Here is a 20,451-nt window from a genome sequence, read left to right as displayed (position 1 = left end):
TGCCGGGTAAGGAGCGCTCCTTACTTGGTGCTCCGTTGCAGGCCCTGCTAGGCCCCAGGTAATTGATCTGAAATGCAGGCTTGAAACTGGTACCCAGACCCACTTGCCTTTTGTTTCATTCCAGGAGAGGCCTTTCCATTTCATGCCATCTCAGAGATCCTACCCACTGATAAGAAGTGGATCGGAGGGTTGCCATATAGATGTTTTAAGGGAGGTCTTCTCAAGGGACCAAACAAATATGGAAGCAATCTGGAGATGGGAGAAAGGAGGCAAGTGGAAGACCTTCCACCCCATCTTTGAGGGAACTGCAGGAGAGGGGAGGTGGCGGTGGCCTCTGAGGGGAAGGAAGAAGGAATGCCTGGGCAATGCCAGGTAATTATATACGCCAATATACTATATAATGTATAATAAAATAAAGAGGAATACAGCACAAAGGAAATTTGTTAATTTAATTTGGGTAGAAGTGCTTCAGTGTACCCAATAAAAGCCAACTCAAAGATAATTGTTTGTACATTTGTTTTATTTCTGTTTGTTTGAAATGACCTGTACCACAAGAATATGATTTATTTAATTACTTATTTAACAGCATTTTTAGGAGCAGATAATAGTTGAGTAGATACTGTTTGTTTTTTTCCCCCACACTTGTACGATAACACCCTGAATAGTTTGCACAGGCTTTCTATCTTTTTATTCCCCACTTCCATTTCTTTTTTGGCTTTTCTTAATCATTGAGCCCCAAGATCAGGGCAGGTTTTTGACCACATGATTGGTTGTAGCCTGTAGCTATGAGGTGGAAACACTCCAGTCTAACTGGCTAAAAGCTCAGCTATTTACATTCTTAGGTCTTTCTCCACGACTTCATCTTTTTTTGTTTTGTTTTGGTGACACTTGTTTTAGCATGATTTCAAAATATATGTTAAACAGTTCCAAATGCCTATGTCATTGTGATTATGAAGACAAAAATAACACCTCCTATTTGGCATGAACAATACTGTTTTGGCTGTGGTTTTGCAGTTTCTTCACATTGTCACTTTAAAGTAATGCCCATGTTTCTGCAGATACAAATGGAGTAGTATCTCACCATTGATCTGAATTGATTCCCATCAACTTGGTATTCATTTTTTGCACTAAAGTCCAGAGACCACTGCCCTCAGAGAGGAATGTAAATATGAGCAGCATCAGTTGCTTCCAAGGCTCATTGGGAGGGTTGTATTTCACAGTGGAAGACATTTAACTGTGTATTATATGCAAAGAAGTGGGAGGGAGAAAAGGAGAAATGCAGTGCCTGTAACATTAGGAGGTAGGTGCAAAAGTGGGGTGATGTGAAAGACTCCCTCCAATTAGCTGTTTTCTCTAGCTTTATACTCTGGCACTTGCCTACATGCCTTGTCATAAACGAATTCTGGGATTTGCAGTCAAGTGGGATCATATTTCCATTTGGCCCATTCTGTGGAAGCTAAACTTCTACGAGGCATCAGATTGATCCTTAGCAGAGTGTTCTGGCTCATTCACCCAAGCAGGTGGAGGTGTTTTATGGCCCAGCTATTTAAAACTTTGGCATTGCAACCCCACAATTCTTAATTATTTGTTGTACTAATTAGAGTTGCCACTTATTATTTGTTTGCTGATAGGCTTCTCATTTCTAATGCTTACATGCCAGGAAGGAATAACATGTTCCTTTGCATGTTGAATTATCCCTGAACATTTTGAAACTGGCTAGTGGAAAGGGGTGAGAATTTGGTATCATTTATTTTTTCTTAAGAACTTACCAAACCTGCAAATTTCTTTATATGCAGGAAGAAACAATGAGTGAAGAATCTGATAGATTTTTTAAAATTCAGTGTACTATATTTGTGATTACTGAATCATGAGAGAGAAAATTTCTTGCTTGTGTACTCAGTAGTTGCATCTAAACGGCCATTACTGAGGAGGAGGATACACTAAGGTCCCCATCAGTCTGGGTAGTTCTTACACTTGTACAACTGGCTAATTTAAAATTGACCATAGCTATTCAGAATGAACTAGCTAGTAGTCTTGCTAGGTTGTGAGCACGGAATGCTACTTCCTGGGTTGGACAAAGTTTGCCCATACCTTATTATCCTGAAGTGAGAAGGGAAGAGGAAGATCCCTTTTTGTACCTGAGTGTAAAATATTTCCTTCCAGTAGGGACCTCCAAAGCCTTCAGTATTTAAGGTTCTTTCTCAGGTCATCATTAAAGAAGTTCCATGATTCCCAGAATCTTTCAGGTCAAAAAATAATGGCCAGAATTCTGTTTCAGTTTGTACTTAATGAAGTAATTAAATAACTTGTGTTGGCTGAATTTCCCCAACCCTGATGGAAATCTTCAGCCATATTCTGACAACTGACAGAATGGACCTCATTCTCCCCATGTAGTTTATGCCCAGTAAAGGTGAGGAGGATTATAATTATTCATAATTGTTAAGTAACTTTTTGCATTCACAATCCATTTAGTCATGCTTTAGAACCTACAGTATTGCCATGATTGTAACTTGTGCCACTATTTACATTCTTGTGAATTGTCTGTATGGGGAAAAGGATGTCTATTCTTCCAGCAACAGAAGCATCGCCATCAGGTTTGAGGGTCACAATTGGGCCGGAATAAGTTACCTAGTTAAGTATAAACTGGTACAAGACAGATTTTCCAATCCCCTTCTTATTATACCATCAGATTCATATATCTAGATGAGTATTGTTGATTTTGGCAGAGACTCCTTTGGATCTCAGGTATCAAATGTTTACATCACATGGTAGTTGAGTGGTTTAAAAAGAAACACCAGGAAGTCAAACCAGGACTATGGCATGCAAAATTGATCCTCTGAGCTATTGTCCCTCTCCTTCAGATGGTTCATGATTTGGAGAATTTTGGTAGGATATGAACAAAGTTGTAACAGGAAGGGCTAATCTGGGGGAAAATCCCATCATAGTTATGAAGGAAAATATCTGTATTTCTCTCTCCCTTTGTTGCAAAGCAGTGGGACATGAACAATTTCAAGTGTAGCCCTTCACTCATCATTCATCTACAGGTTCATAATGGGTTAAAGCAGCAATCGATCCAACCCAATCAGTAGTTATTCCAAAACAAAACTGACAAGAGAATATAATTGTGATGGAAATTTATATTCTATGTAAGCATTGCTCAGCCTCTAAACAACTGCTACTAGATGCAATAAGTGGCTATGGAGAACTGTAATGTTTATTGCCATTCCTCCTGTTATATCCACAGAAGACTATTTCACAGAGTTGGATAATGCTACCACTTCTTTCTCCCTATCCCTCATGCAAAAATAGTATTTTGGATTGGATTTTGGAAGAAAACACATGTGGAATCCCTTCGGAACAAAAGGGCCAATCCGCTTGTTCTCCTTGTGCCTGGGGAAAAGGTGGGAGGCAAACATACAGCATCCAGTTGCCAATGGATTTTTACCATTCACCATTATTTCTTTGGTTGGTTCTGTTTTCACAGATTATGTGATTATTATGTGAAATTCACTTGTTTGGTCATCTTAGCCCAATGACACCTCTGCTTCAGTGGAATTCACTGTCAAATGCCAAAAGAACTATGAAAACACACAAAAATATATTGACACACCCCACTGCACTGAAATATCAAAAATTGGCCCGCTAGGATCTACTGCACATGCAAGTGATGTCAAGAAGAGTGATAAATTCCTTTTTTAAAATATAAACAGGGGCCAAATCGACATGGAAGCACTTCCCTATCATTGAGTTGAGGGGAAAGCACTTTGTTTTCTGAGGTACTATCTTCTCATAATTTCCAAACAGCTCTGGTTCCAATTTGAGCTTTGTTCCTGCCTTTTTCCTAAAGCAGGGATGACCAGCCAGATACTTTTGATTTAATTTTGTGCAGTTCTTAGCCTAGTTTCAAAATGAAGGGATAAGTCTTGAGCTCTGGCAAAAACTTAGTGTCATTCCCCTGGCAATTTGCATGCCTATTTAGGATTGCTTGCATCAGGGTTTTGTAGCTCTATCACATTTTCCACCAGTTTGTGACTATTTCCATTATTTCCACTCCTACTCTCAATGCAAAGTTTTCTTCAATCTGGTCCCACTAACCTGGTGTATTTTCAAACAAATGACCTAGAAAAACAGGTGAAGCAGAAAGAGGAGGTATCCAGGGAGCAAGGATCAAATCTCTGCCCTGTAGGAATTAGGTTAATATGGTACAAATCTCTTTTGGGAAATGAGCGACTTAGGGGTGCTTTTAATTTGGGCCTGTTCATTCTGGAAGGATTCCAGCAGACCAGGACATGTGCCAAATGGAAGAGGAAGAAAAGAGGTAGAGGGTTTTAAAGTAGCACCACATATGGTAAGAGAAAGGGATAACTGGGTGAACACAGCAACCTTCTCCAGATTAGCACTCTTCAGATGCATTGGATTACAAATTTAATCATTTTCATCTGGTGGATCTGAGGACTATGCCTGAGGGTGCAAAGATGGGAGAGGACTGAAGTAGAGTCTTGGAACCAAAAGGTGTCAGGCTCTTCCTTTCTGTGTGCTCCATACACAGGAGACTTTTTCTTCTTGTGGACATGTCTCCAGCTGCTATAGGGACCACTGCTGGGAATGTTATGATTGCACAGGGAGGGGGCAAAGAGAAGTGCAAGGACACTGTTCATGGTAACAGAATATCTTACACAGTCAGGTCTGTCTTTCCCATTATGAAGCAGTAGGGTTGGTATGTACATATGTTGCAAGTAGTTTGAGCATAAGATACAGACGTTTTAGAGATCTCATGGTGCTCCTCTCCAAACAAGCACCGTCCCTTGGGCGTGTGATTTGGAGAGAAAAACCCGGTGTATATGTGTGTCAAGCTGCAGACTCACAGATGGCATCTCCTCTCATGAAGGTTATAGCCTCTTGTTTTTCAAGCATTCCCTGCTTAAGGTCCCCTCGTCCTGTCTCTAGAAGGCGAACAGAGAAAAGCATCAGCTTCCCTGGCTAGTGCAAAGAGCATCACTGCTCAGGGACTCCCAATTTTTCCCTTGGCTTCCTCTGCAAGTGCAAGAAAAGAAAACCACCCCCAAAAGCAAAACAACCCTCAAAAAGAGACTGATGTTGATTAAAAGAGTTTCCCTCTCTGTACACAATAATTTTCAGGTGGATGTAAAGGGTTGGCGAGTAGCCAGGTGGACGTTAAATAATTCTTCCCCCATAATAAATGGTTGGAGATAAAGGCCAGCTGCCAGCCAGCTCAGTTTGGTTTGTTCCACAGCCCAGTCTCTGTTCCCAGTTTGCTTTCCAAGCACCATGGGCCTGTCAGACCTTGGCCTCCAGCATTTCTAGGAAGAGTTTGTGCATGGGGACTTTGCCCTGCAGTTTAATGCTGTAGAAGTGTTGCACAGCCTTGGCAGCTGTTTGCCGCAGGAGAGGCAGGGTCAGCAGCAGCTTTCCTGCACGCCGTGGCTCCTCGTGACGTTGACTCAGCTCGTAGTCCTGAAGGGCTTCATGGAGAAGGTCTTGGAGTTTCTGCACAGCCTCCATGTCCTCTATGTGCATTGAATCTGGAAAGCAAAAGAGAGGCAGTGAGAAGAGAAAGCCAGCAGAAAAATGTTGGGGCTATGTCCACTGACAAATGGAGAAGAAAAATTTCAGGAGTATCTAATGATTACTTGAACAATTCAGATTTTCTTTTTAGCATAACTTCATTGTATCCTGTTGCAGAGCTTGGAAAAGTAACTTTTTGGACTACACTCCCACAGGCAATATTAGAGCAGTTCAAAGAGGAACTTTTCCAAGCTTTGATGCTTCTGTGTGCATTTTTCAAAACTTAGCCAAATTTGTGCAGAGACATTTGTTGAGAAATGTATTCATAAGTTTCCAAAATACACAAATATATTGTCACATTCAGAAAAGATTAAAAATGAGAAGGTGACTGCCTGCTGATTCACTGCTTTGATTTTGAAAATGAGAATTAATTCAGTTTGTATTAAATGTGTTACAAACTAATTCTGGTCCCTGTCATTCATCGCCTGAATAAGGTTTTGCATTGTGGTCAATATCACTATGGTCCAACTTCAGCCTCATTCACATGTTATTTGGCTGTTAGATTTTTAAAAAATTCCTCTGTAGTGAGAAACTGGTTCATCAACAAATGCAACATCAGACTTATACAATGAGCCAGAAGCCTTCAACCCAATGGTCTGAATATGTTATGAGCAATTATCGCATTTGCTGGTGTAACTGTATCAATGGAAAAGGTAAAGGAATGGAAGGAGGCAGTGGAAAAGCAGCTGAAACTACTGAAAAGATGGGGTAGGCTGGCAGCAATGATGGAAGGCAGTATGCAAGTATAGTAAATAAATAAATAAGTCAAAGGGAGGAGGGAGCAACCTTGTTTTCTGTTGCCCTGGAGACTAGGATGCAGAATAATGGCTTCAAACTACAGGAAAGTAGATTCCACCTGAACATTAGGAAGGACTTCCTGAGTATGAGAGCTGTTCAACAGTGGAACCCTCTGCCCCGGAGTATGGCTGAGGTTCCTTCTTTGGAGGCTTTTAAGCAGAGGCTAGATGGCCATCTGTTGCAGGTGTTTTGAATGCAATTTTCCTACTTCTTGGCAGAGGCTTGGACTGGATGGCCCACGAGGTCTCTTATGATTCTATGATTCTATGACATGTTCAGTGGGATGAAGTCTGTAGAATCTAAGTTATGGAAGGTACTGTTTTCCCTAACTCCAAGAGCCTCCAAGGCAGCATAGCATTGTAACATGGGACAGATAACCATTATACTGCATTCCTAACCTAATTTTTACATAGTAAAGATATATGACAACTGTTTACAAGCCATGAGACTGAAACAGACTCAGAGAGGCAACATTCATGAAGATCCTTTTCAACAAGATTGTTCTCTCAAGCATAGTTTGTGTGTGTGTGTGTGTGTGTGTTTAAATTTAGCAATTTACTATAAAAAATAAGCATCTCTGTACAATTAATTTTCCTGCAATCCATTAGTGAACCAGTATCAATAGCATTGATAAACTGTTAATTACAAAATCAATGACTGCGATTTTTTCAAGCTGTCAAGTGCCTCTGGTGTAGAAAGGGGAAGAGGTTACCACACGGAGTCCAGGTATATCCTGTAGACTTTGCAGATCTTGGGAAAGGTTAATTTTTATTATTGTTATTCCACTCAGAATCCTATAGGGTAGGCCATAGGAGGGATTATCCAAATTATGATCAAAACAACTTTTCCAGTTTGTGTTATATGGAGCAGGAAGAAATCCTTCAAAACTGAACATTGTATTCTTCACAAAGGCTTAGTAATCAACTAAAGAAGGTTCCCCCCCCAAAAAGGACCAAGGATTTTTTTTTTTATTTTCTTGAATTGTGATGCAGGTATTCTTATTCATCTAGCCTAAACACACGAAGAAGAGAAGCACACTCCCACTCTTACATTTCCATCACACTCTGTAAGTGGAGAACGACTTCGTAAAGAGAAAATCCTCTGTGGATTCTTCTGAACAAAGTTAAACACCAGCTCTGCTGCATTCTGGTTTAACGGAAGACTCTCCCAAGAGGGAAGAAGCTCTCCTTTCAGACAGTTTCCTCCCAGTGCGTGATACAAATGTGCAGGGAGTGGGCATTAGCTAGAACTCTTCCACTCATCCTATGTTTAGGTGGTTCAAACACAATGCCTGAGGGGGGTCCACAAGCCAGCTACTTCTGAACTGAAGCTAACTGGCTAGCTAAAAAGACAAAGCAGAAAGAAGAATACAAGAACTCCTTAACATCCATAAACAGATTAGCAAAGGGGGCTTGTAAATGAATTTAAGGGCTAGAAAATTCTGGTTTTGAACCATTCCTATTTCAAATGCCAAACTTGATGCTATGAGCACTTTCTCCTTTGCAAAACATGGTGACCACTGGTAGGATTGCCAGATCTCAGGACCTGGTGCTGCATCTCAAAGCTGAGCCCCTCTTCTCCAGTTCTTAGAATGAGATGGCGGAATCACAGAATAAGAACGCAGCCTTGAATGTTCTCTCTATGTGTTTATGTGTTTCTCATTTGTTAGAGTTGGCGTTTTTCTTTTAATAGCATACTTCACCTATGATTGATGTTTAATACACCATGCTTAATGGCATCACCACAACCTGACCCTTGTAACTACATCCTTGTAACATTGCCAGATCCAGCCTCCCACAACATCACAAAAACATCCCTAGGCCTTTGTTTTGGCCTTACAGTCTCAGGGGTGATCTAGCAATCCTAATTATTAAGCCCACATGTCCATTCCAGATCATAGTATTACCTGAATTAGCAAGAGCAAGGGCTTTGAGTGTGACAAACTCCTCCTTCTCCACTTTGAGCTTCTTGTACCTGCGGACCAGCTGCAGGATGGCCAGGTAGAGCTCCAGCAGCCCTGTCAAACGTGAGTGTTCTTCATCCATGATGTAGTCTTCAGCATAGACCAATTTATCCTCGTAGGGTAATGAACGGTATACAATACCCAAAATTAGGATCTCCATCCAGGCACTCTGCAATAAGCTCATCTGGTCCCCCAAGGAAAGATTAGAGAAGCCTGGCAGGACAAGAAAACAGCAGGTCAATTTATGGATGCAGGTAGAAGCAGTTCTGAAGCTTTGTAATCTAGCAAGTGGTCTATTAGATCATCCAGCCATAGAGGCAATCATCTTCTCACATGGAATCTTTTAATGGCAAAACTGAACCATAGAATCAAGTTCCAAACGCACATTAGACAAAAGTCCTTGACAACACAGAAAAGAAGCTTTCAATCACCATAGTCAAGAATATAACTTCAAGCATCAAGAAGATTTACATAAGTCTGTACTTTGCAGTACAGTTAAGCACATGGGTCAAAGAGCTATCTGCTGGCACAGTTATTCTGGCAGACTGCTGAGAAAGTGTGGTGGCAGAGGAAAAGGAAGAAAATGTTTCTGTGGAGTCAGTAGGACATCTTAATCTCCTACTGGGTTTGGCCTCTGTTGCCTTCCTCTGTACCAGTAAAAACTGCTCAAAGGGTGACCTACATTGTCATACATGATCCTTCTACCAACAGAAATAATCAACAAAAATCTGGACAAAATGAGTCCTTACAAGCCGTTCTGAGCAAGTTCAGCCCTGTTTTCACACACACACACAAGGAAAATGTGACAAAGCCTGTGATGAAAGACTTAAAATCACCCAAACTCGCAGGGAACCACTATTCAGAACACCTTACCACATAGACTACTGCCTCCCGTTCACTTATGTTTTATATGTACACACACACACACTGCTGGGCTGGGGTTGGGGGGACACTGCCTTTCTCTGAGGCTGAGAGAGAAAGAGTAGTCCAAGGCTGCCCAGTGGATTTCCTTGATCGAGTTAGGATTCAAACCCTGGTCTCTAAAGTCATAGTCCAGTGATCAAACCACTAAACCACAGCTTTTTCCATTTACATTAATCAAGCCTTGAATCCTAATACTTAGCCCTCTGCACAAGAAGGTGGTTCCAGACCCATTGTTTTTCTCAGAGAAATGAGCCGCATTGAGTCTCGATTTTGGATAAAAGGTAGAGTATAAAAAACAGGAATAGTCTTCTAACAGTGCTTGTTCACCTCAATTGAATCTTCATGTCGGAAAATCAAAACTGACATGACCATGGAATACAATTCACTTTTACGAATTGTGTTAATTAATCATATAATTATTATTTTAACTTAGTACTTGTGGAAAAGCAGCACCCACACCTATGAACACCCACTTGGATGCCAGAACAAATCCTAAAAATGCATAGATGATATTTGAACACACCGGAGCCAATAAAAAGCTAATGTTCCAACAGTTTTCAAAGTTGACCTATACTTTCTGACTATAAACTATGGAAGATGTCAAATGGGAACTGAGAGAGGAAACATGAAAAGTCCCTGTTGGAAAATAAAAACACACATTACAGTCAGTGTGGGAAAGGAAATGGGTGGTATTCCAAAGTCAAACACAAGAAAGTGTGAAAAAAGGTCACTTCCATTATTTCAACCTTTTCCTTCTTGGATGAGTCAATTTTCAATTGTTACTGTTAGAATGCTCTTTAAAATGGACAAAGAATTACATAAAAGTAATTATCTAAAAGAAATAGGAAAAACTGTCCTTGCTGGCAAGTGGGATGGGGGAGGCAGAAACATGCAAGTGCAACTCTGCCAAATATTTTCATTTCATATATTTGGAGATGAAATCAGATCTTGGAACAGTTATTTTAAGTCTTAGTCTAGGACTCCCATAATTGCCTACTGACCACAATGGTTGAGGGGCTATAGTAGTTGTAGTCCAAAAATAAACTTTTCCAAGCTCTGGAGCAAACTAAAGTATGGAGACCAAGCCCACCCTAAAAGTATGCCTACTCCTTCTATCATTTTTACCCCTTGGTAGCAACTGGTGTACACACTGTTTATTATTTATTTTTGTAAAACATTTATATTTCGCCTTTCTCACCCAGAAGAGGACTCAGGGTGGAGCACAGCATATATACGGCAAATATTCAATGCCGGGACAAGAATTCATTACATGCATACATAAACATTAAAACATTTGTCTCAATATTAAAATACACTGTTAAAACCGTCTTGATCATCTGCGTCTAATCCAATTGGCTTGGTAAGGTATCGCTGCTTTATTGCACTGTTCCGAAAGCTTGGTCCCACAGCCAAGTTTTTACCATCCTTCTGAAGGACAGGAGGGAAGGGGCCGATCTGATCTTGCCAGGAGTTCCATAGCCCGGGGACAATCACCAAGAAGGCCTCTCTCGTCCCCACCAATCGCGCCTGTGACAATGGCAAGATGGAGAACAGGGCCTCCTTGGAGGATCTTAATCTCTGCGATGATTCATAGGGGGAGATGCGTTTGGACAGGTAAAATGGGATGGGGCCTTTTAGGGCTTTATGGGCCAAAGCCAGCACTTTGAGAGTGGCCAAAAACCTCTGTTGTAAGAGATTGTCTTCATTTCTTGTTTCCTCATTCGCTCGTGCCCCACAATTCTCACTAAGCTCATTAACCTTTGCCTCCGAGATGCTCCAGTCCCACTAGTGATGATTTATGCTCGGCAGGATGCCTTCATACCCGGAGGCCTCTTCACTTGGACACTTGTGTGCCTGCCTGCATCCGAGCCAAAGGAGCCCAGTCACGGCAAGGATCATTTGATTTCTCTTGTTATCAACTTAGCAATTAACAAAAGAGCTGGTGATTGCTGTATTGACTAGTCGGGAGTTCTATTTTTCTATCTTGGCTATCTCAGCCCAAGGAAGTGAGGGCAGAGGAATGGGGTTAGTGGTATTTATTTATCACTACACTATGTTTTGTGTTTGTGTTGCCAGAGGTAAGGGAGGAATAATGGCACAGCAGTCCTTGGACATCCAATTTTCCTTATCAGGCCACTGAATAGAAAAGAGGCCTCGGGCCACATTAATTAACAGATACCAATCAGCTGTCACGTGTTGTGTGTGCGTGTGTGAGGTCTGGTGGGTAGGAGGGTGGGATCGATAAAGCATTGGGGAGGAGTGTCGGAAGAAAATAACAGGACAGCTGAAGAGAAGGCCAGGACACCAGGGATGGGAATTACAAATCTGACCCTTCAGGGGCCAGTCTGCAGATGGAAAAGAGCTGGATTGGATACAATGAAGCTGCTGTGAGCTGATGACCCTTTACTTTGTCCTACAGGTATTTGAATAACTCCAGTCTGCCCTGTGAACTGGGCAATTGTGGTCTTCTATTGTTCCTCCACATTTGTTTAACAATTACCTTGCACACACAAAGGTTTCGCTCTACTGGAAAGCGTTCGTTTCCTAAGGCCACTATATTTGCACTTTATTTTATCCTAGCAAAGGAAGGAATTTCCATTGGAGACAGTCAAAACTGTTGAGACTGTCCAGCAAGTCTCATGTGGGCAAAAACATCCAGTCCATTTGGGGCCTGAGAAGTATACATAATTTTAAGTAGGAAATCTAGCATATGAGATGACATATTCCAACTGTTCAGAAAACCTAACCAGAACATGCAGCTCTTGAACTAGTAAGTTTCTCTTCTCTTCACATATTGCTTTTCTCAAGTGCATAGCTAAAAATTCCTTGTGCATCTAAAAACAGCTGCAGATGGAAATGGTTTTGGTTTATATTTTAATCCAAGATTATCCGGTTTTCCATACTGAATCTGAATCTGTCAGTAGAATTCTATACAATTACTGAGTTTGTGAAGTATTTCACAAGTTATGAAAATATGTGCTCAGTTTAAAATGTGCATTGAAAATGTACATTAATCAATGGGATAGTATATATAAAATGAATACATGTGGAAAATGTGGATATTTTTTATAAAATGTGTAGAAAAACAATATATTTATTCTTGTGTGGAGAAAAAGACAGGCTTGCAGAACTGAGGTAGGACCAGGCTAATGATAAAAAATGGGAACCTGAACAAGCTTAAGATTGACAGATTCTCCCTTAGAAAGTGAACTGTGAAAGTGACAAACATAAGTTTGAAAAAGGTTTTTAAACAGATACATTTTTTAAATTCCTGGGATTGGTAGCAGCTCCCTAACAAGTGTGCACACCATACAGCCTGAAGGTAGTTTTATACAATATTTAAAACAATTGTGTGCATTAAAATATGTACATTGAACCAGCAAAAATATTTATTTATTTATTTGAAACATTCATATTCCACCCTTCTCACCTCGCAGGGGTCTCAGGGTGGAGTACAACATATATGCGGCAAACATTCAATGCCGGGACATAAATCATAAAGCAAAGGTATCACTATCTCAGCCACCCATGTGAATGATGTTGGAGAATTTTGCATTTCAGAATTCCAGATAAGGAATGCTCAACCTGTACTGGGTTCTATATGGGGTTCCTACTGAAGGCTTTCTACACCCTTCATGAAGCATAATCCTGCAAGCTTGTGGAATTGCATATCAAGGCATGGCCAACCTCACTATTAGTATCTAATGATTAGGTGGAACAAGTCAGCAGATCACTGGTTATTTCATTCTCACATGCAAGAACAAATAATGTTAGTTTTCATCCTTCTGGGTGAGATTATGAGTTCTTCTGTGTTTTCAGTGCTGCTTTTGTTTTTGTTTTTGCATTCCGGATGTTTTCTTGTGAAAAATATGTCAAAAGAAAAAGGAAAAAAAATCTTTTGCATGAAAATTTTGACTTTATGCAAAAAAGAAAAAAATCTTTGTGTTGAAAGGGTATCATTCACAGATTGAAAAACATTTGGAGATCTTTGTAAAAACATTTTGAACACAAATAGGCCACTGTGCTAGATAGATTTTTTTGTATGTGCCAGGAGTGACTTGAGAAACTGCAAGTCACCGAGACGGTCTTGGTCGCCTTAGTGGATGATCTGCGCCGGGAGCTAGACAGGGGGAGTGTGTCCCTGTTGGTGCTCCTGGACCTCTCAGCGGCCTTCGATACCGTCGACCACGGTATCCTTCTGGGGCGCCTTGCGGAAGTGGGTCTTGGGGGCACTGCCCTGCAGTGGCTCCAGTCATTTCTGGAGGGTCGTACCCAGAAGGTGTTATTGGGGGACTCCTGTTCAACTCCACAGCCTTTGACCTGTGGGGTTCCTCAGGGCTCTATTCTGTCCCCCATGCTGTTTAACATCTACATGAAGCCGCTGGGTGAGATCATCCGGAGTTTCGGGGTACGGTGTCATCTGTACGCAGATGATGTCCAGCTCTGTCACTCCTTTCCACCTGCTACTAAGGAGGCTGTCGAAGTCCTGAACCGGTGCCTGGCCGCTGTAATGGTCTGGATGAGGGCGAACAAACTGAAATTAAATCCAGACAAGACAGAGGTACTCCTGGTCAGTCGCAAGGCCGAACAGGGTATAGGGTTACAGCCTGTGCTGGACGGGGTCGCACTCCCCTTGAAGGCGCAGGTTCGCAGCTTGGGTGTAACCCTGGATTCATCGTTGAGCCTGGACCCCCAGGTTTCAGCGGTGACCAGGGGAGCATTTGCACAGCTTCGGCTTGTGCGCCAGCTGCGCCCGTACCTTGGGAAGTCTGACTTGGCCACGGTGGTACATGCTCTGGTCACATCCCGTCTTGACTACTGCAACGCTCTCTACGTGGGGCTGCCCTTGAAGACGGCCCGGAAGCTGCAGCTAGTCCAGCGCGCGGCAGCCATGTTGTTAACAGGAGCAGGACGCAGGGAGCATACAACGCCCTTGCTGTTCCAGCTCCACTGGCTGCCGATTTGCTACCGGGCCCAATTTAAGGTGCTGGTGTTAACCTACAAAGCCCTAAACGGTTCCGGCCCAAAATACCTTGCGGACCGCATCTCGGCCTACGAGCCCACGAGGACCTTGAGATCATCTGGGGAAGCCCTTCTCTCGATCCCGCCTGCCTCACAGGCACGTCTGGCGGGGACGAGAGAGAGGGCCTTCTCGGTGGTGGCCCCCCGGCTGTGGAACTCCCTCCCTGCTGATGTCAGACAGGCCCCCTCCCTCATGGCCTTTCGTAAGGGCCTGAAGACTTGGCTCTTCGAGCAGGCTTTCAACTAAATGCTATGCTACGGGTAATGACAACCGGATTGAACTATGACGACGAGATTGACTATGATTCCATAAATATGACGGAGCGGATTTTTAGTGTAAGTTAGATGTATGTATTAGTGATGTTAATTGTTGTCTGATTCTTTTGTAAAGTGTCTTTTTTGTACTGTACACCGCCGCGAGTCGCCCTAGGGCTGAGAGCGGCGGTTAACAAATGCAAGAAATAAAAAATAAAATAAATAAAATAAGTCGCTTCTGGTGTGAGAGAATTGGCCATCTGCAAGATCATTGCCCAGGGGATGCCTGGATGTTTTGATGTTTTACCAGCCTTGTGGGAGGCTTCCCTCATGTCCCCGCATGGGGAGCTGGAGCTGACAGAGGGAGCTCATCCATGATCTCCCCAGATTCGAACCTTCAACCTGTCTGTCTTCAATCCTGCCAGCACAAGGGTTTAACCCATTGCACCCATTGCACCACCGGGGGTTCCTTGCTAGATAGATAACACATTGACAATTTTCTTGAAAGAATGACTCGCTTGAGTGAAAACACCCTTTCTCATTAAACAAAATGTGCAAGTGTTTTTTACATTCCTACTAGAGATGATTTAGGGTGAAAAGAATGAGCAAGAAGTTGTTAGCTGTTTACTCTGTATTTTAATTGTCTGAATGGAAATGAGAAATGGGATACTCTGCCTCACTTGCCCAAATACTCTTGGCTGGCTCTAGAGATACAGGGTGCATCTATTGTGATGCCTCAGGCAGCAAAATGCCTTAGATTGCCTCTGCCCAGGTATAATACTGTTTCAGTTGTCTAGCAGCAGGATTTAAAAGGGTGAGAGAACATGGAATGTCGAGAGAGAGAAAGAGAGAGAGAGAGAGAGAGAAGAAAAAACACATAATTTGTGGCAAGTGGAGTTCATAATCTGTTAATTTATTATCATTTCTGTCATCCTGGAGGGCCATTAGCAGCTGTAATAAAGAGAGATGTAATTATAGGATCTGAGGCCATTCTAGATGCAGCTGCTGTCACTCGACCAGCCATATTTCACCCTCTGCTGGGTGAAGCAGAACAGTAGCAAAACAGCCACCCTGTCACCACCCACAATGGAAGGATCCTCTTCCCGATAGGGATGGGTGGTGAGGGTTGAAGGAATTTGCAAGTGATTAATTTTGGATGAAGGTTCAAAGCCTGAAGGACTGGGAGTCCCAGCCAGAGGGGAAGGAACACAACCTTGCCAGGAAGAATAGTGGGTAATAATATTTGCTGAGTACTATGAAAACATGTTTTTCTACACCCAATTGCAGGAGAGTGGCTTTGCAATCTTAATTGGTCTCATTTGCCAACATAACTAGGGAGGAATCTGCAGTGAGATAAAGACACTGCGGGGATGCATTTGCTTGGCTGAGCTGGGTTTGAGGATCACTGAACAGCCAATAGCTGTGATTTGGGTGCATTTGCCTATATGTGCAAACATGTGTGGAAGTATACAACAACAGACACGCTGGCTTCAATTTTTTTGTGTCAGAAGTGACTTGAGAAACTGCAAGTCGCTTCTGGTATGAGAGAATTGGCCGTCTGCAAGGACATAGCCCAGGGGATGCCTGGATGTTTGATGTTTTTTACATCCTTATGGGAGACTTCTCTCATGCCCCCACATGGGGAGCTGGAGCTGACAGAAGGAACTCATTTGCGCTCTCCTTACATTCGAACTGGCAACCTTCGGGTCAGCAACCCAACCTTCAAGTCAACAGTCCTGCCGGCACAAGGGTTTAACCCATTGCGTCACCAGGGGCTCCTGGCTTCAATAATGGAACAGGATGATGATGATGATGATGATGATGATGATGATGATGATAAACAACTTTATTTATACCCTGCCACCATCTCCCCAGGGGGACTCGGGGCGGCTTACATGAGGCCAAGCCCAACAATACAACAATGCAAATAAACAGCATACAACGAGAGTGAAATATGAAAATGAAAATAAAATACAAGAAACAATATAAATAAAAATCAACAACATAAAATCACAATAATTTAAACACAAGAAAATAAATCACAGTGGACACAATATACAGGTTGAATATCCCTTCTCCAAAATGCTTGGGACCAAAAGTGTTTGGGATTTTCACAGATTTGAGAATACCTATATAATGAAGTATCTTGGTGATGGGGTTAAATTCTAAACACAAAATTGATGTATATTTCCCATGCACCTTATATGTATAACCTGAAGATAATTTTATAGACTATTTTAAATTAAATAATTTTGTGCATGAAACAAAGTTTGTGTTTACTGAACCATCAGAAAACAAATATATCACTAAGCTACCTATGTGATCAATTTTGGATTTTGGAATATTTTGGACTGTGGAATTCCAGATAAGGAATGCTCAAAATATAATGCAATATAAATATCTGGGATCACAGAAGAATATCTGGTGATTTTTCTTTGTCTAATAAATGCAGATGCCTAGCATTCAGGATATTTTCAGGGCCTAAATAGATTTTTACGCGAAGCTTTACTCATTAAAAAATAAATTCCTATTCACTCTTCCCTTTCCATCATGCTGTCAGCTCACTCTGGTGGCTTGCTTTCTATGATTAAACCAGCATTTGGTATTATTCTTGGATATCAATCTGATATGGAGGACAGTCACAAAACGTCTTGTGTTCAATGAGAACGATTGTCTTTATATGTTGAGACAGCTTGTTGAAAACCGGTCATCCAGCATGATAGTTCTTGCCTTCAGTGTGAGAATGAGGCAAAGAAGGTGGAATGGCACTGGTGCTGTTTGTTGTTATTTCTGTAATTTGCATTGAAAATCTCTCTCCGCCCAAAACAAAAGGCACCTAAACAGTTAAAGCAGAACTGCCTACAAACAATCCACCTGAAATTTCTAATTTTTACAAGTCAATGCCACAAAGTAGCAACTCTCGTCGTTTTTTTTTTCCAGAAGTCACTCTTGCAAATGAAAAATGATCTATCAAGAGTGACAGAAAATACCCTGTATTTGCACAAAGGAGAAGATTTCAGTGTTTCTCATTCTATTTTATAAGAATGAGACAAACAAGGACTCCTGCCTAATAGGAACAAATTTCTACAGTTCCAAAACTGTCTGCATTAAAATAACCAAGTCTGTGATCAGGTAGTTAGGTTTTGTTGTAAAAATGAATTGTACTATTCAGATAATATTTGCCATGATTAACTAATCATTCCCCAAATTAATTGTATCCATTCCACTGTCTTTGTTATGTCAAGGCCCTAATATGTCACACATGTTATTTTGCCGACATTATTATTATGGTGCAAATGTAGCTAGTGAACTGCACCTATGGCAAACTATGAAATCATGTAGGAGCTCAAATGTTGTTATATGTACCACCATAAGGGGTTATTCAGGTTCATAATCACCTGTTTCCCAAAGCAAAATGTGCTATAGTACAACCACCTTATCCACGCATTCGATATTCACGATATCACTTACTGACAACCAAACAATATTCTCTCAACACACATATTTATGGCCTTCTCTAGGCAAAGTAAAGGTAAAGGTTTCCCCTGACATTGTCTAGTCATGTCCGACTCTGGGAGGTGGTGCTCATCTCCATATCTAAGCCAGCATTGTCCGTAGATGCCTCCAAGCAATTAAGGTCATGTGGCTGGAGCGTTGTTACCATCCTGCCAAAGCAGTACCTATTGATTTACTCACATTTTGCATGTTTTCAAACTGCTAGGTTGACAGAAGCTGGGCCTAACAGCAGGAGCTCACCCCACTCCCTGGATTCGAACCGCCAACCTTTCCATCAGCAAGTTCAGCAGCTGAATGGTTTAACCCACTGCACCACCGGAGGGCCTTCTCTAGGTACTCAAATGCAATTCAATTGTGTACTTCCAGCCCAAGTACATTCAAAATATAAGATTTGTTATTATCCACAGTTTCAGGTATCCATGAGGAATCTTGGAACATATTTCCCAAGGATACAAGGGTCGTACTGTATTTCCAAGTGCTCACATTTTGTTTTAAGAGATAATGGAACAACTTATTGTCTAGTAAAAAGCAGTTGCAATCTATATTATAACCACCAAAGCAATGGATCTACTCTCTAGGAAATGTTCCATATTTCCCTTGATTGATACATACACAGTTAGTCCTCCATATCCATAAATTTTGTATACATGGCTTCAATCATCAATGGCTCAAAAATATTAGGAAACAAAAATCCCAAAAGCAAAACATGATTTTTCTGTTTTATATAAGGAACACTATTTTACTATGCTATTGTAAATCATGGGCATTGAGCATCCACAGATGTCCACAGGAGGTCCAAGAGTGCACTGCATTGAACATTCTCATTGGCTTGGACAATGTGATCTCTATTGCTTTACTTGAACAAAAACGGTCTAGAACATGCACTCTAATGAGACCCAAACACACACTGACCCCCACTAACATTAATGCAGGGAAGACCTCATCAATATGGAAATGTTGGACTGAGCCTTAATAAAGCCATTGTCTGTCGTAACTTGTTATTATCCTTCCTGTTAATTCTCTTCAGCTGTTGGGTGACTGGAGCAATCCAGACTGAGTTTCCTTAATCAGCAGCATAAAACTGTTTGTGCTGAATCAGGACCTGGTGGATTGTACAGCTAGCGAGTGGGGTAATCCCCAATAAGACAGGCCTCCTTCAAGAAGGGCACCACCGGGATTAAGATTTGCTGAGAAGCAGTATCCAAAGAGTGACCTCCTTCTCAAAGTACGTATCTGCTTGAGTTTTTCAGGTCAACAGTAAAGCTACAACTTAATCGCAGGCATCTAAGGATACATTAATTTACACAAATAAATCAATAGCCACATCGGAATTCTAACTGAATGCAAGGAGTCTGCTGTAATCGAGCAGTAGTCGTCCAGTAACCTCTGCTCTCTGTTGAATGTGGGTTCTCCTTGAGGTGCCTTTAAGTATTAAAACAAGCAGCAAAAAGGGTGTTTGTGTATACACACTTATTTGTGCATGCACCTTTTATTTCCTGATCCTTATTGCTCTACAAGCAATGGACCTCACATAATTTTCTGCAGGAAAAAGTCCCCAATTCTCCTTTTACACTCATTAAAAGCACCAATAGGAAAGCAAGTGTGGTGTAATGGTTTGAACATTAGACCAGGACTTTGGGAGAGCAGGATTCGAAGCCTGGTCTCCCAAAATCCTAGTCTAATATTCAAAGGAATAGATATCTCACAGACATCTTGAAGGCATATAACAACAACAACAAACACAACAATAGAAAGGTGTGGGCCATCAACTTTATGTTGCTTGTTATCATGTGCAACAAAGGGAATACATATCTCCCAGACATATAGCTAGACAACAGACAATGATCAACTTATCACCAAGAAAATTAACACAAAACAGGACACAGACTAGCATAAAATGTGTTATGCTTATTTATGCACACTTATAGCCTTATCACATGGGTCAAAAAGTGTCCTAGGATGCTACTTCCCCAGTTGTTCTGTAAGGAACAATGGGGTTTCTGTGGGCATCAACTACATGGCAATGTTTCCCACATGTGATGGGGAGTTGTCAGGTGCTGGCTGTGGCACAGAGATTGCCCTGATGACGCCCAGATTTGCCACAGAGGTTGACGAATCACTAGGTTGGACCTCATCCATGTGATGAGGTCTACAGAAATAATTTTTATAATTTACATGGAGTAAAAGAACAGCTGAGACCAGTGGTTCCATGGACCACCAGTAGTCCACAAGAACTGAAATGTGGTCCACGGCCTCACCATTAGTACACTGTTGCAACAAAAGCAACTGGTCTCATAAAACCCTTTTACAGTGCCAAGGCTTATTAAATATGGTTTTCTGTGGGTGAGCAGATGGTGACTACTGGATGGTATATACAGAAGTATCAG

General features: G+C 41.6%; 1 protein-coding gene across 5 annotated transcripts in view; it reads right to left on the bottom strand.

Annotated features, from left to right (window-relative positions):
* Positions 1-502: 502 nt before the first annotated feature.
* The window catches only part of ESRRB (estrogen related receptor beta), a 187,470-nt gene continuing 167,521 nt past the window's right edge, over positions 503-20,451 (bottom strand). For all 5 annotated transcript variants that reach the window (XM_060758124.2, XM_060758116.2, XM_060758091.2 and 2 more), the window contains 2 exons: positions 8,291-8,560; positions 503-5,543 (listed from right to left, as the gene is read on the bottom strand). In XM_060758124.2, the coding sequence (XP_060614107.2) occupies positions 5,299-5,543; positions 8,291-8,560 (515 nt within the window). In that variant the 3' untranslated portion in view covers positions 503-5,298. The remainder of the gene's footprint in view (positions 5,544-8,290; positions 8,561-20,451) is intronic.

Source organism: Anolis sagrei, chromosome 1 (assembly GCF_037176765.1).
Source record: "Anolis sagrei isolate rAnoSag1 chromosome 1, rAnoSag1.mat, whole genome shotgun sequence".
NCBI lineage: Eukaryota > Metazoa > Chordata > Lepidosauria > Squamata > Dactyloidae > Anolis > Anolis sagrei.
The sequence above is the reverse complement of the archived record's forward strand: the minus strand, read 5'-3'. Positions and strand labels throughout refer to the sequence as shown.